Here is a 12,514-nt window from a genome sequence, read left to right on the forward strand (position 1 = left end):
CATAGTCAGTAACTCTAAAACTGTCTTAGCCTTACGAATGGACATAAACAGAATGGGTTTTTAGGTTGAAAATGAACTCACTGTGGCTAGTTTCTGAACGTCTTCATCTGATGCTCCCAGAGATGCCAGGCCTATTTCTTGAGAAAACTGAGCAAACTTAGGATCCGCGAGTAGAGGGACATGTCCCAGGAGTTCGTGACATGTGTCTCTGAAAAGAAAAACATCACAGAGAAATGTTAGACAAGTTAAGCTATCACTGGCAGAACAAGACCTAAAATTCTAATTATAACCTTGCTACTGTAATTAATGTTACCAAATTTCACCAATCCTAAGATTTTTTATCAACTCTGAAATCCAGATACATCTTACAACCATGGCATCTTAAATTATGTGATATATAATATGTTAACAAAATAATAGTCACTACTATTTTCAAGAGCGTATCATATGCCAAACATGTGTTAAGTGTTTTATTACATGCACTGTCTCTTTGAATACTCAAGAGAAACTTGAATTAAAGTAACTTATTGGTGCAATATTCTATAGACCAGGGGTGTGCAAACTACAGCTGCAGGTCAAATCTGGCCTACTGCCTGTTTCTGTAAATAAAGTTGTATTGGAACACAGCCATGCCCGTTCATTAATGTATTGTCTATGGCTCCTTTTGCCTAAAACGGCAGAGTTGAGTAGTTGTGACTGAGACCATATGGCCCACAAAGCCTAAAACATTTACTAGCTGGACCTTTACTGAAAAACTTTGCCAATTCTTGCTACAGATAATGATAAAGCCAAAACTTGAATCCAGCTTATCATGATTTCTAAACTCTTGTTCTCAACCCTTAAGTTACACTGCATCCCATATTACACTTTGCAGGGCACTGGGAAACAGCAGAAGATCCTATTGTCATCAACAGATGTCTTTTCCCGTGGACCATTTATCTGTCTATAACACAAGCAACTCTTCTGAGCCTTCCCACTGGAAGACCCTCCCAGTCCCCTGCTTTGACTAGCCTGAACTAGGTAATAATAGAAGTTTACATCCTCTCTCATTTGCCTGTGCTTTCACTTGGAGCCAGAGATCAGGCAAAGGCAGGTATGTGTCACCATGAAGCAAGGCGGATGCCTTCCTGAGTCATTGCCATGAATCACAAACCGTTTCCTGATACCAAGCTATCCTGGAATATATGACTGGAAATGAATCAAAAGGCAACAATATTTTATTTTCTTGACAAAAACTAATGAGCCAGGTAGTAACTGAAAGATGTTTCCTAATTTCACCTGAGTTCCTCGTAAGTGTATCACTTCAAATAGATGCTATAACATAAATGCCAGGTACTACCACCAATATCACAAGTATAAAGTAAGTTGGATGGTCATGAGGCTGAAGCAAGGGAATGGTGGTCAAGGGCAGACGATGGGTGCCAACGTAAGACATATGGCATTACTTGGTCAAAAAGTTCTGTTCCCACAGCTCAAACCACATGCCCAACCCTGGCCAGCCACTTCCCAGACACATCAGGTTGAAAAAGCAGCCAAATGAATACGTGGACATGATACTGAAAGAAACTCCAAATTCATTCTCTATCAACTGTGTGCCAACAGCCTCCTTTTTGTACAGAAATTGAATTTGTGGAAAAGCATATGTGGTGGTTACTCTCCAGTCACACTCCTTAAGGTGGTGAATCAGACTCATTGGATTTTAGGGCATAAGGAGAATTTAAATGTTATCAGAGCCCTTCATTTTACCTATGAAGAAATTAAAGACAGAAGGAGGAAAAAAAGAAAGCTAACATAGTGCCTTCCCTGGTGGCGCAGTGGTTAAGAATCCGCCTGCCAATGCAGGGGACATGGGTTCAAGCCCTGGTCCAAGAAGATCCCATGTGCCACGGAGCAACTAAGCCTGTGCGCCACAACTACTGAGCCTGCACTCTAGAGCCTTCGAGCCACAGCTACTGAAGTCTGCGTGCATAGAGCCCATGCTCCGCAACAAGAGAAGCCACCGCTCGCTGCAACTAGAGAAAACCCGTGCACAGCAACGAAGACCCAACGCAGCCAAAAATAAATAAATTTATTAAAAAAGAAAGCTAACATATACTGAGCTCCTATTATGTGCTGGGTACTGGGCTAAATGTTTTCATATCCCATTAGTAATTTCATCTTCACTTACACAGAAGTCTTATTATTCCCATTTGACAAATGGGGAAACGAACATTCAGTAAATTTAAGCATTTTTTTTCCAAGGACACACTGTTAATAAGAGACAGAGATAAGATTTGAAATCAAATTCCTCTGACTCAAAGCTGTGCTCCTTCTGTTCTATTAACTTACAAGGTGGAGTAAATGAGAAGGGCTGGGCGGGGCACAGGTTCAGTTGTGGAGAACGTTTAACCAAGCTGGTTAGCACAGGTAAAAATGTAGCCAGTGTGTCCTAAGTCTCTTTTCCTGCCACTCAGTCCTCAACCCTCCAGATTACCCGAGGAGCCATTTTAAAAATACCAATGGGGCTTCCCTGGTGGCGCAGTGGTTGGGGGTCCGCCTGCCGACACGGGGGACGTGGGTTCGTGCCCCGGTCCGGGGGGATCCCTTGTGCCGCGAAGCGGCTGGGCCCGTGAGCCATGGCCGCTGAGCCTGCAAGTCCGGAGCCTGTGCTCTGCAACAGGAGAGGCCACAACAGTGAGAGGCCCGCGTACCGCAAAAAACAATAAAACAATGACTGGGCGCTACATAAGAGCAATGCAGTCAGACTCTCTGGAACAGGCCTGAGCAGGTATAAGACACAGGCAGGGTGGAGATCCTCTGTCGTAACAGACGATGCTCAGAACACCCTGAACAGGCTTCAAGCAACTAGTACTTAAAACTAAAGCTAAATGTGATTATGTAATTTTGAGCTGCCCAAATTTAATGTCACTAAAATTACATCATACAAACATACATACATACTGAGGAACAACGAAAGGTGGTAAGGAAAGCTCACTAGGTAGCAAGTTACTCCTCCACATGCACTTGACTCAGTTAGCGATCAGTTAAAGGTGTTTGATTCAGCATACTTCTATGCTGAGAGTGGACCCTGTAGACGCACTCCTGTGATCAGTTTTTTAAAGGTCATGCAGTCTGCACCAATGTTGGAATTGAGAGGCCCACCATGGATAAATCTGAGTACCCCCACTGTAGCTTATGATGAAGTACTAAAACACTCCTACTGAACCAGGCAGAAAATATGACAACAATAATTTCAAAATTAGACCAGATATCAAACTCCAGGGAAATACTAAAGATGGTGAGTATTAGCTCACGGTATGAATAAATAAATAAAACAGTAGCTAAAGGAACAACTATTGTGGCCAACAGGTATTGAATGCTTCCAATGGGCCAGGCACAGTGCTGGGTGCTTCCCAGTGTGAGAATGGGACAGATCATGATTACAGTGGTGGATTCTTGTTGCAAAACTGGGTTTACTCTTGAGCTTGTTAAATACTTGAAGAAGACGGTCTTCTACCTGCCTAAGTACCAATGGAGTCCAAAGGCTTATAGGTAGAAGGGAAAGCGAAAAGTTGGCAGTTAAAAAGGAAAGAAAAAGGAAAATACGAGAGATCCAAAGACTTGGAGTCCATTCTTTGTGGTAGAAAAGGAGCTATCACCTGAAATTTAAGTTAAGGTGTAATTATCAGAAACCTATAGCCCACAGCCAACTTAAGAACCTTTAATAGCATTACAAGGTAATCCAACCATACACAGAAGAGAAATTATAAATTTGAAAGAAAAAAATCATACAACACAGCAGAATAAGTTATATTGTTTCATTAAGAATGAAAGCCTGAAGCAAGAATTCTAACAGAATTACTAATGGAATGCTCGGGATGCCTTTGCCCTGTTCTAAGTAGAAATGATTGCGCTACTTTGTACCTTCTTCTCCGCTCTGTCTCCACGTAGAGACCCTAAGAAGGAACTGCTGTTCAGATCTCTGAGCAAGTAAAGATGCAGTTCCTACAGGAACCCCACTTCTCACTGAGTCAAGGCTCAAGCACCTATATTTCAAGACCATAAATAACGTTATTATCATTTATGACTTTGGTGGAACATTCTCAGAAATAAACACTGGGTTGTTCTCATCCCAGTGTCTTTGGCTAAGACACGTGGTATAGACAAACGAAACTGAAGTCCCTGGAAACTCTTCAGACAACAAAGAAAGATGTTTAATGTTGCTAATTAAAGCAATTAATTAACTTTGAAAAGTTGACATTTTTTTTTAGCTTCTTTGAGACCAAAGGACTTGGAAGCTGGGGTGACTAGCTTTCAGGGGCTGAAAGAGATTCCAGACTGTTGGGAATCTGCAGGAGAAGCCTGAGCCTCCTCTCCAAACTTTGTATCAATTAATTTCCGTGGGACTGAAGTCATGCTGTCTCACACCGCTTCACAAAGTGCAATAGCTATTATGTCCTGTCTGTAAAGTAGTTCACGATCCCTATGCTGGTGTTTCATCCACAGCTGGAACCCTGAATATCTAATTATGAACAGGTTTCCGATGTGAGTCCACAACTACTGCCTTATCTCACCAGATCTCTCTTAAAAGATTCAATTATTTGGCTATAATTGCACCTGTCAGCACACGCTGCCTCCAATCTGCATCCACAACGGCAAACTTTTCTCTTTTTAACTCACATCCCTTTGATGCATTTTCGCCTGAATAATGCTTCTCAGAGCCCTTTTCACAGAAGCACTGTGTTCACTGGAAATGTAGGACCTTTCAAAACTGTTAACACTGTAAAACATCATGTCTCCTTTTGAAAAAAAAAAAATAGAAAGCAAGAAAAAGAAAAGCTAGAGCTGATATCAGACACTAAACTTTTTGCTGCTCTAAATTGGAATCTTCTCTGATAAGCCCTGTTAAGAGGATTCTAAAGCTTACAAAGGGACCCGGGCAAAATGCCTCCAGGGAATTCTTAAATCATTCTAAGGAAGCTGCAATCACTTTGCTGCTGGGAAAAGAAGGGTCCTAGTTGTTCAGTTCAAATTCAAAATGGGTCTGGCATTCTTCTCCTCTTATCAGTTTTCAAAGCTGACTCATCCGCGTTGAACAACTTTTTATTTTTGCTGTAAATTAAAGCTTTTAAGAAGCAGTGAGTGGGCATGCAGCCTTTGCTTCCCATCCCAAATCAGCACAGCTGTCTTTGAAACCCTATTGCTATAGGTTTTGTTTGTTCTAAATAACAGGGAAGCCAACACTTTAGCTAAATCATGAAGAGAGGAAAAGGAAGATGGGGTTGGGGGATGGGGGGGTGGAGGTTGCACTGATCAAAAGAAGCTGGAGGAGGACCTGGAAGCCAAAATAGGGTATTTTTTCAGCTTTCACGCAACCTTTGGTGGGCAAGTGCGAGTAATCTGGGATAACACACTGGGACGCATTGAAAAGGGGGTGACTTGGTTTGTTTTCACTTCACTGAGGAGATAATAACAGGAATTAATTTGGTTCTGAGGCAATTGTTTTCAGCGCTTGTTTTAGGGCCATATACAGAGTTTCTTTAGATTTAAAATAGCATACTGTAAAATCTGGCCCATAAGGTAAGGTTTTAGGCAGTTCTGAGGGTCACTCCGCCTTATGTCCCTGTCAGGTTATAGATAAATACATATGTGGCCCTCTTTTTATGAAGCCAAGCACCTGGATATTGCCCTGGTGGAAATCTTCTTTCTTTTTTTCCCCCTAGGAATCATAAGGAAGGCCATCAATGCTACTCTTCTTCAGTACAACTCTATTAAGACTAGCAGAAGATATTACACTTATTTTTTTTTGGAATTTAGTTCAAGAAGCATTTTTGTGTACCTGTTACATACCAAGTGCTATGTTAGGAACTGAGACTTAAAAGCAAATAAGACATAATCCTAGAATAACCCTTAGCAAAAGTTACCTCATGGTTCCATAAAAGAGCAAACAGCAAGTACTAACTTTCCTGATCTAGTGAAAGAAATAGTTTCCAGTTCTTACAAGTACCACAAAAGGGCTTCAAGGGAAACTGTCCATAGGTCTCCAGTTCCCCTTCATCTCAGATATTTCTTATCTCTTGAATAAATAAGAGATTTTTTAACTCTTTCCCCGTGTGCTCCCCCTCCCCAAATTTTCACTAGATGTTAAGGAGGTAATATCACATAAGGGTTATAAGAACTGTATATAGTCAGGAGTCAGCCCTAAGTCCACGTTGCACATTCCTGTGTAGGCAAGTTACTTCGCGCAGTGATGTGCAATAGGGCTTCCTGCAATGATGGAAATATTCTGTATCTGCATCGTCCAATATGGTAAGCCACTTGGTTCAGGTGATTATTGAACGTCTTAAATGTGACCAGCACTACTGAGGAACTAAATTTATGGTTTTATTTCATTTTACTTAATACATTTAAATAGTCACATCTCTACCATATTGGACAGCACGGATATATTGTTTTTTCGTCTGTAAACTGGAGATTATAAGGGTCCTTATCTCATGGAGTTCTTAAACAGTATCGTAAGATAATGCATTAGAAACATAAATTCCCAACAAGTTAGGTATTATCACACATTAAATTATACTTACAGCTAAGTCTATTGTACTTCAGTAGGTTTTGCCCTTTTGGAAGATATTTTATCACTTCAATAAGCAGCAGTAAGTTTCTCCAGGACACAGGCCATGCCATGTTCATCTCTGGGTTCCTGGTGCTTAGGAAAGCCTGGCATGCAATAGATGTTCAGTAACTGCTTTCTGAACTCAACAGAATCAAACAGAGATGGTGGGGTTCTACTGTACCATACAGAGGTGAATCTAAAGGAATCCCAAGCACAGTTTTCCTAATTTCCAGTGTAGCATAAGGGCTTGGACTAGATCTCGGTTTTGGTATTTTCTAGTTGTGTGTCCATAGGGAAATGACCTGACTTCACTGATCTTCGGAATTGCCATCTGTAAAATGGTGACAGTCCTGCCTACCTCATAGCCATGAGTGGAATGACGTCAGCCGAACAGAGCACATGTGGGAAACGTCAGAAAGGACATTTTTCCTTCTCTCCTGTGGTGGCTTCTCTGCCTGTCAATAGATATAATTCTTGACATGGTGGTGAAGAGGTACAGCCAGTGGTTACCTCTTCCTTGCCTAAAATTCACTTTGAATTTCTTCTGAACTTGCAATTTTAAAAAGCAAATATTCCTAAAATAATTTTTTTCCCAGGTCACCTCCGTCTTCCACACCTGAAAGTACCTAAGTGAGCTTCTCCCCGAGGACATGGCACTGAGGGACTATGAATTGTGACTCAGGTGTGGATGCTTATGAGTGCTAATTTTGGGTTACAGGCACCACACAAGGAAGGCAAACCTTGGCGAGGGTGGAGCGGTGGGGAAAAAAGGGATCCTGCTTTGAGTCTGCTAAAATATATACATACACAAGCTGAAAGCTGTATCCCAAGTCACTACCATTACAGCCTAAGAGAACAACAGGGCTCTAGCAGGCACTTAGGTACAAATTTGGTTTCAAAATGCACAGGTTTTAAATAATGTATAGGGTTGTGTGCGGGGGGGGGGGGGGGGGGGCGGTTTTTATAGAATGTCTATTGTTAGAGTGCTTGGAGCTTTGGAGACAAAAGGCTCCCATAAAAAGTCCTAGGGGTTATTTCTGCTTTGAGGCACCTCACAAAACTAGACACAGTATTATGATTGAAAACTTGGGAGTCCAGGTCTAGGAACGTGGGACTTGTAACTAAGGATGCTCTGGAATGTTACAAGGCACCTCAGCCTCCACGTGAATGTAAGAGGTGGCAAGGAAGAGTAAACCTATTTGGTATTTATATAAAGCCTTTTTCTCTGCAAAGATCAAAGCATTATTTCATCAGCCCTCACACAGGGAGGTTAAGTGGCTTACCAACAGTCACACTGAGAGCTGATAGTGGGGCCTGGAGTTTGGGCATGTGGTCCATAGGGCCTTCTGCCTGAGGATGCAGACAGAAGCATGCATCACTGCTCTGTAGTGAGGCACTTTCCCCTTCTTTTTCCCAGTGAAATAAAAGATGCCTCCTCTAGGGCTTCCCTGGTGGCGCAGTGGTTGGGGGTCCGCCTGCCCGTGCAGGGGACGCGGGTTCGTGTCCTGGTCTGGGGGGATCCCACATGCTGCGGAGCGACCAGGCCCGTGGGCCATGGCCGCTGAGCCTACGCGTCCGCGTCCGGAGCCTGTGCTCCGCAACGGGAGGGGCCGTGGCCGGTGAGGGCCCCCCCCCCCCCCCCCGCGGAAAAACAAAAACAAACAAACAAACAAAAAGATGCCTCCTCTTGATAAAGGGGCAGACTAATGGTGGCCCTGTGAAGATCAAAGGAGAGAGCAGGCTTCTAACAAAACCTGGTAGTTGGACCGAACGCTGGATGGGACAGCACAGCACTAGACCATCCAATAAGCACATCCAGTACTTAGGGTTGTGGCAAAGCAGGGCCACCAAATTCAAGAAAGAAAGTGTCACTCTCAACTATCTTACATAAGATTTATAATTGGAAAAGCAAGAAAGAAGCTATTCAACTCAGCACATATACAAGTTTGAGTTTTCCTCTATAGTGTTACTTTTGAATATAGAAGAGTGGTTAATCCAAAAGATGCTGGCACTGCTCTCTGAGTTCAAATCCCGACTCCCCTATTTACCAGCTGTGTGACCTTGAGCAAGTTAGTTAAACGTCCTGTGTCTCAATTTCCTCATCCATAAATTCAGAATAATAATAGTAACTCACAAGCCAGAGGGTTGTTGCGATTATTGAGTTCATCCACATACAACACTTAAAATAGTGCCTGCACATATTGATATATACATGCTGGCTATTAGTAGTAAAAAATATATTATTACTGCTTCTGCTGCTGTTGTTGTTGTTGAACTTATCTATGTTGGAGAATGGAAGGGGTGAAAATATTCTCGGCTTAGGGCCTCTAACATCTTAACTGACCCTGGGTGTAGCCCAAACCAAGTTTCTCCCGAGGGAGACGATGGCTGCTAAGCTTGGAGTGTGAGCTCCAGGTTAAAACTCAGGAAAGGGAGGCCAGGTGGGATCAGCTTTCTGAGAACATGCCATTTTCTAAGAATCGCTGGTACGATGCTGCTCTGCTCTCCTGAACAGCAAAATGATGATAGAACTGTGGAGGAAGCCAGCTGGCTGGGCAGGAAGCTCGGCGCTGTGCTTGGCAGGGATGAGGGTGATCTGTGGGAAAGAGCAAGTTTAAGCTAAGCCAGAGCTCATACGAATGAAGGTGAAACTCTATAAAGCTCTGGCTTATCTTCCTGGCTCTTCAGTAAGACCTTGCCCAGATGTGACTTTAGCAAGGCCCAATATTAAAAACACCCATCACGGTCAGGGCTTAAATCAGACAAGTTCACAGACCCAGAATCCCTCAGACGGCAGCAAGGAGGGAAAGTCGCAGAAGGAAAGGTCCTATCTTCCCTCTCATGACAGACCTAGTGAAAGGCATCTCTTCGATCAAGAGAGGGGCAGTCAATGTTTCTTATAAATTTGAAAGCCTGTGTCTTCACCTGCTGGTATTGTTATTTAACAGATAATGTCAGGATTAATGACTGAGCCACAGGAAAAGGAAATGAATGACATCTGCCAGTTTTAGAGCGGGTTCTGTTCTCATAAGCAAGGGCTAAGCATCAAATTCACTTGCTTAGCTTAGAAATAGATGAAAACTAAATTTAGAAATAATTCACTTTTATTTTTCTTGTAAAAGTGGAACACAGCAGCAATGATAAGAAAAATCACCTGACTGTAAAACCTTTTTTAAACTTTAAAACAGTTATAGTTAAAAATAACATTAATTGCCCCTAAAGTGTCCAACTATGACAAGAAAGATTTTCCTTAACGCAGATGCATTTAGTTGCATTATGGCAGTAAACACTGCAGTATGAGTTAACGGTGACATGACTTTTTTCCTAGTGGTGAAAGTTTGCCCTCTGATTTGAGAAGTGACACAGCGGGAAAGAGCAGAAGAAGACAGATCTGCATCAGTCTGTACTGAATCATCAATCATCCCAATGCTGCCCTGAATCCGAAACTCCCTGACTGAATAAGCTTATGTTATGCTGTGCAAAGGATATTTCTGTTACTAGTATATTAAGCACAACATCTGAAAAACAAAACAGAAAGCATATTTTTAAATGTTTTCATTAAAACATTTTTTAAAGGGATTTCTGGTGCAAAACGGCACTATTACTTTGGCGATAGCTCTACTGGAAAGACAGATATTGTACTGGCTTGACCTCCAAGAACTGATGTTGAAGAACGTATGTTTATATTGAAAATGCCTGGTTGCTTCTCCCTGAGCAGAGGACAAGGGGTAAGAGGGTTGTGCTATGGATGTGTGTTTCAACACTGCTCTGGGCAATGTTTTATGTTCCAAAGGTACAGAACCTTGAGGCATCTGGCCACCTCTGGTCTTCATCCAGAAATCTAGATGGGATGGGTGGGTTTGGCCTATACTGGAGAGAGCAAGACTGGATTATAATACCTTAGAAAATAGGACCTTCTTGCCTTACCCTCCTTCATTTCCAAGACCTCTGTCAGTCCACACAGCTTCTGAAGAAAAGCATGAGATTTGGCCCCAGGAAAATATGGTTTGATTAAACCGTATTTCTTATTAAAGAGCTCTGCATTTCTAAGATACCACTGGCTGTCAGGACTACAGATAAAATTGAAAGTCATATACACAAGTACATGTGCGCATGCAAATTCAGTGAGCAAGTACTTAACATCCACCTTGCACAAAACACATTCAAGAAGTCTGTTGAAACTGTGAAGAATAGAGACCACAGATCCCCTAGAAGGAAGTGTCCAGGGAGGAAAAGCCAAACGAACTAAAGAGGAACTGGGGGTGGGCGGGTAGGATGCGTATGACAGCTGAAAATCCAAAGCGCCCTCTGAACACCAGAAGGCTGACATCAGAGACGAGACCAGGCCAGACAAGACCAAGGAGTGAGGGAAAGATACCTCCCTCCAACTCTCTTCTCCCTGCAGTGTGCCCAAGACCAGTTTAGGAAGCACACTGGATCTCCACCGCCCCTCTCCAGCAAGAATCTTCTAGAGGCAAATCCAGAGATGCTCCTACCACTGTTCTGGTGCACTGTCCTCCCCCTCACTTCAGACATGCACAGCACACCCACACACAGGACAGTCCTGCAGGGACCTGCACCACTGCTTGCCAATTTCAGAGTGTATCTTCTTGATGTCACATTTAAGAAGTTCAAATATAACTCAGAACACATCACAGACTGACACTGTTTTTTAAGAGAGGGCAATGAGCTTTGCTACCGTTAAGGTGAGACTATACTCAGGGTTTGTTACCCAAAGGGGGAAAATGTCTTCTTAGCACCATGTGAAGTGCAGTTGGGTCTCTCTCTTTTTCCTTCCCTCCCTCTGCCTCTGTCTCTCTCTCTCTCTCTCTCTCTCTCTCTCTCTCTCTCTCTCTTATTTGCATAAGGGGGAGGTGGGGACAAGCTTCACATTTCCTTTCCCTCCTCTCCTTCAGCTTCACAGTGCACAACCACGTTTTTCTTTTGAAATGATCTTCATTCCCAAAGCAAAACAGATGAGCAAAACAGGTTGCCCCTCCTGGGTGTGATTTATTCTGGTCCAAGTGACCTATCCTCACAGCCTCAACTGGTGTCTAAAATCCCACCATTAATGGTTCATGACTTTGCCTGAAGACACTGAATATATAAAAATGCCTTATTGATGGAGGGGTGTCCAGCAGCAGTTCTTGAAATCAAAGTAGAGCTGCAGGAAGCAGTGGAGGGGCTGCAGCCCTGCAGATGGAGGTGTTACCACCACACAGGGTGCAGCCGGGACTTCCCCTGTTCCCTTCACTCCACAGATCTCAGACTGAGCCTGGGACTCTGCGCATGTCTCAAAACCTGGCACCTTCTGGTGGCAGTGGCATTCACGGCTTCAGCCCACTGTGTACTCAGTTTTTACTTTATATGCCAGGTTCGGGGATCCACTCCAACCTCAGTCTGGATCTTCTTGTTCCCGTATTGCCTTTGCCAGCTGGCCTTGAGTTAATCACAGTCTGATGAAGGAGACTGACACATGAACAAATAATTACCATGCAGTGTTGTAAGTGTTAAAATACAAGTAAGGAAAAGTACTACAGGAATATCTAGCTCTGCCTGGGAAAGTCTTCACAGAAAAGGTTGCTACTGAGCTGTAATCCTGAGAATTAAAATGATTTCACAAGAGTCATTCCAGGCCAAATGAACCACCTGCGCTGGCTCATGCCTGTGCAAAGGCATGAACCAACAGGCTCATGGGGATGGTGAGAAGTCCAGTATGGCTGGAGCATAAGGTTTTGGAGGGGATAGAAAGAGAGACAGAAGATGTGATTTGATGATATCAAACATTTTTGACTTTTTCCTTGTATGTAACAGGGAACCAACAGAGGTCAAACCAGGGAAGGCTACAGTCAGATTGGTGTTTTAGAAAGGAAACAAAGTCTACAGATTGCTTCTAAGAGAAAAATAATTGTCAGACAGAAC

At 43.0% G+C, this 12,514-nt stretch overlaps 1 protein-coding gene across 1 annotated transcript in view; it reads right to left on the reverse strand.

Moving 5' to 3' along the window:
* Positions 1-12,514, reverse strand: part of TPH2 (tryptophan hydroxylase 2) — a 110,504-nt gene that overhangs the window by 41,643 nt on the left and 56,347 nt on the right. Inside the window, exon 9 of the mRNA XM_004316785.4 lies at positions 82-208. Coding sequence (XP_004316833.1) covers positions 82-208 — 127 coding nt within the window. The remainder of the gene's footprint in view (positions 1-81; positions 209-12,514) is intronic.

Source organism: Tursiops truncatus, chromosome 11 (genome assembly GCF_011762595.2).
Source record: "Tursiops truncatus isolate mTurTru1 chromosome 11, mTurTru1.mat.Y, whole genome shotgun sequence".
NCBI classification, from domain to species: Eukaryota; Metazoa; Chordata; class Mammalia; order Artiodactyla; family Delphinidae; genus Tursiops; species Tursiops truncatus.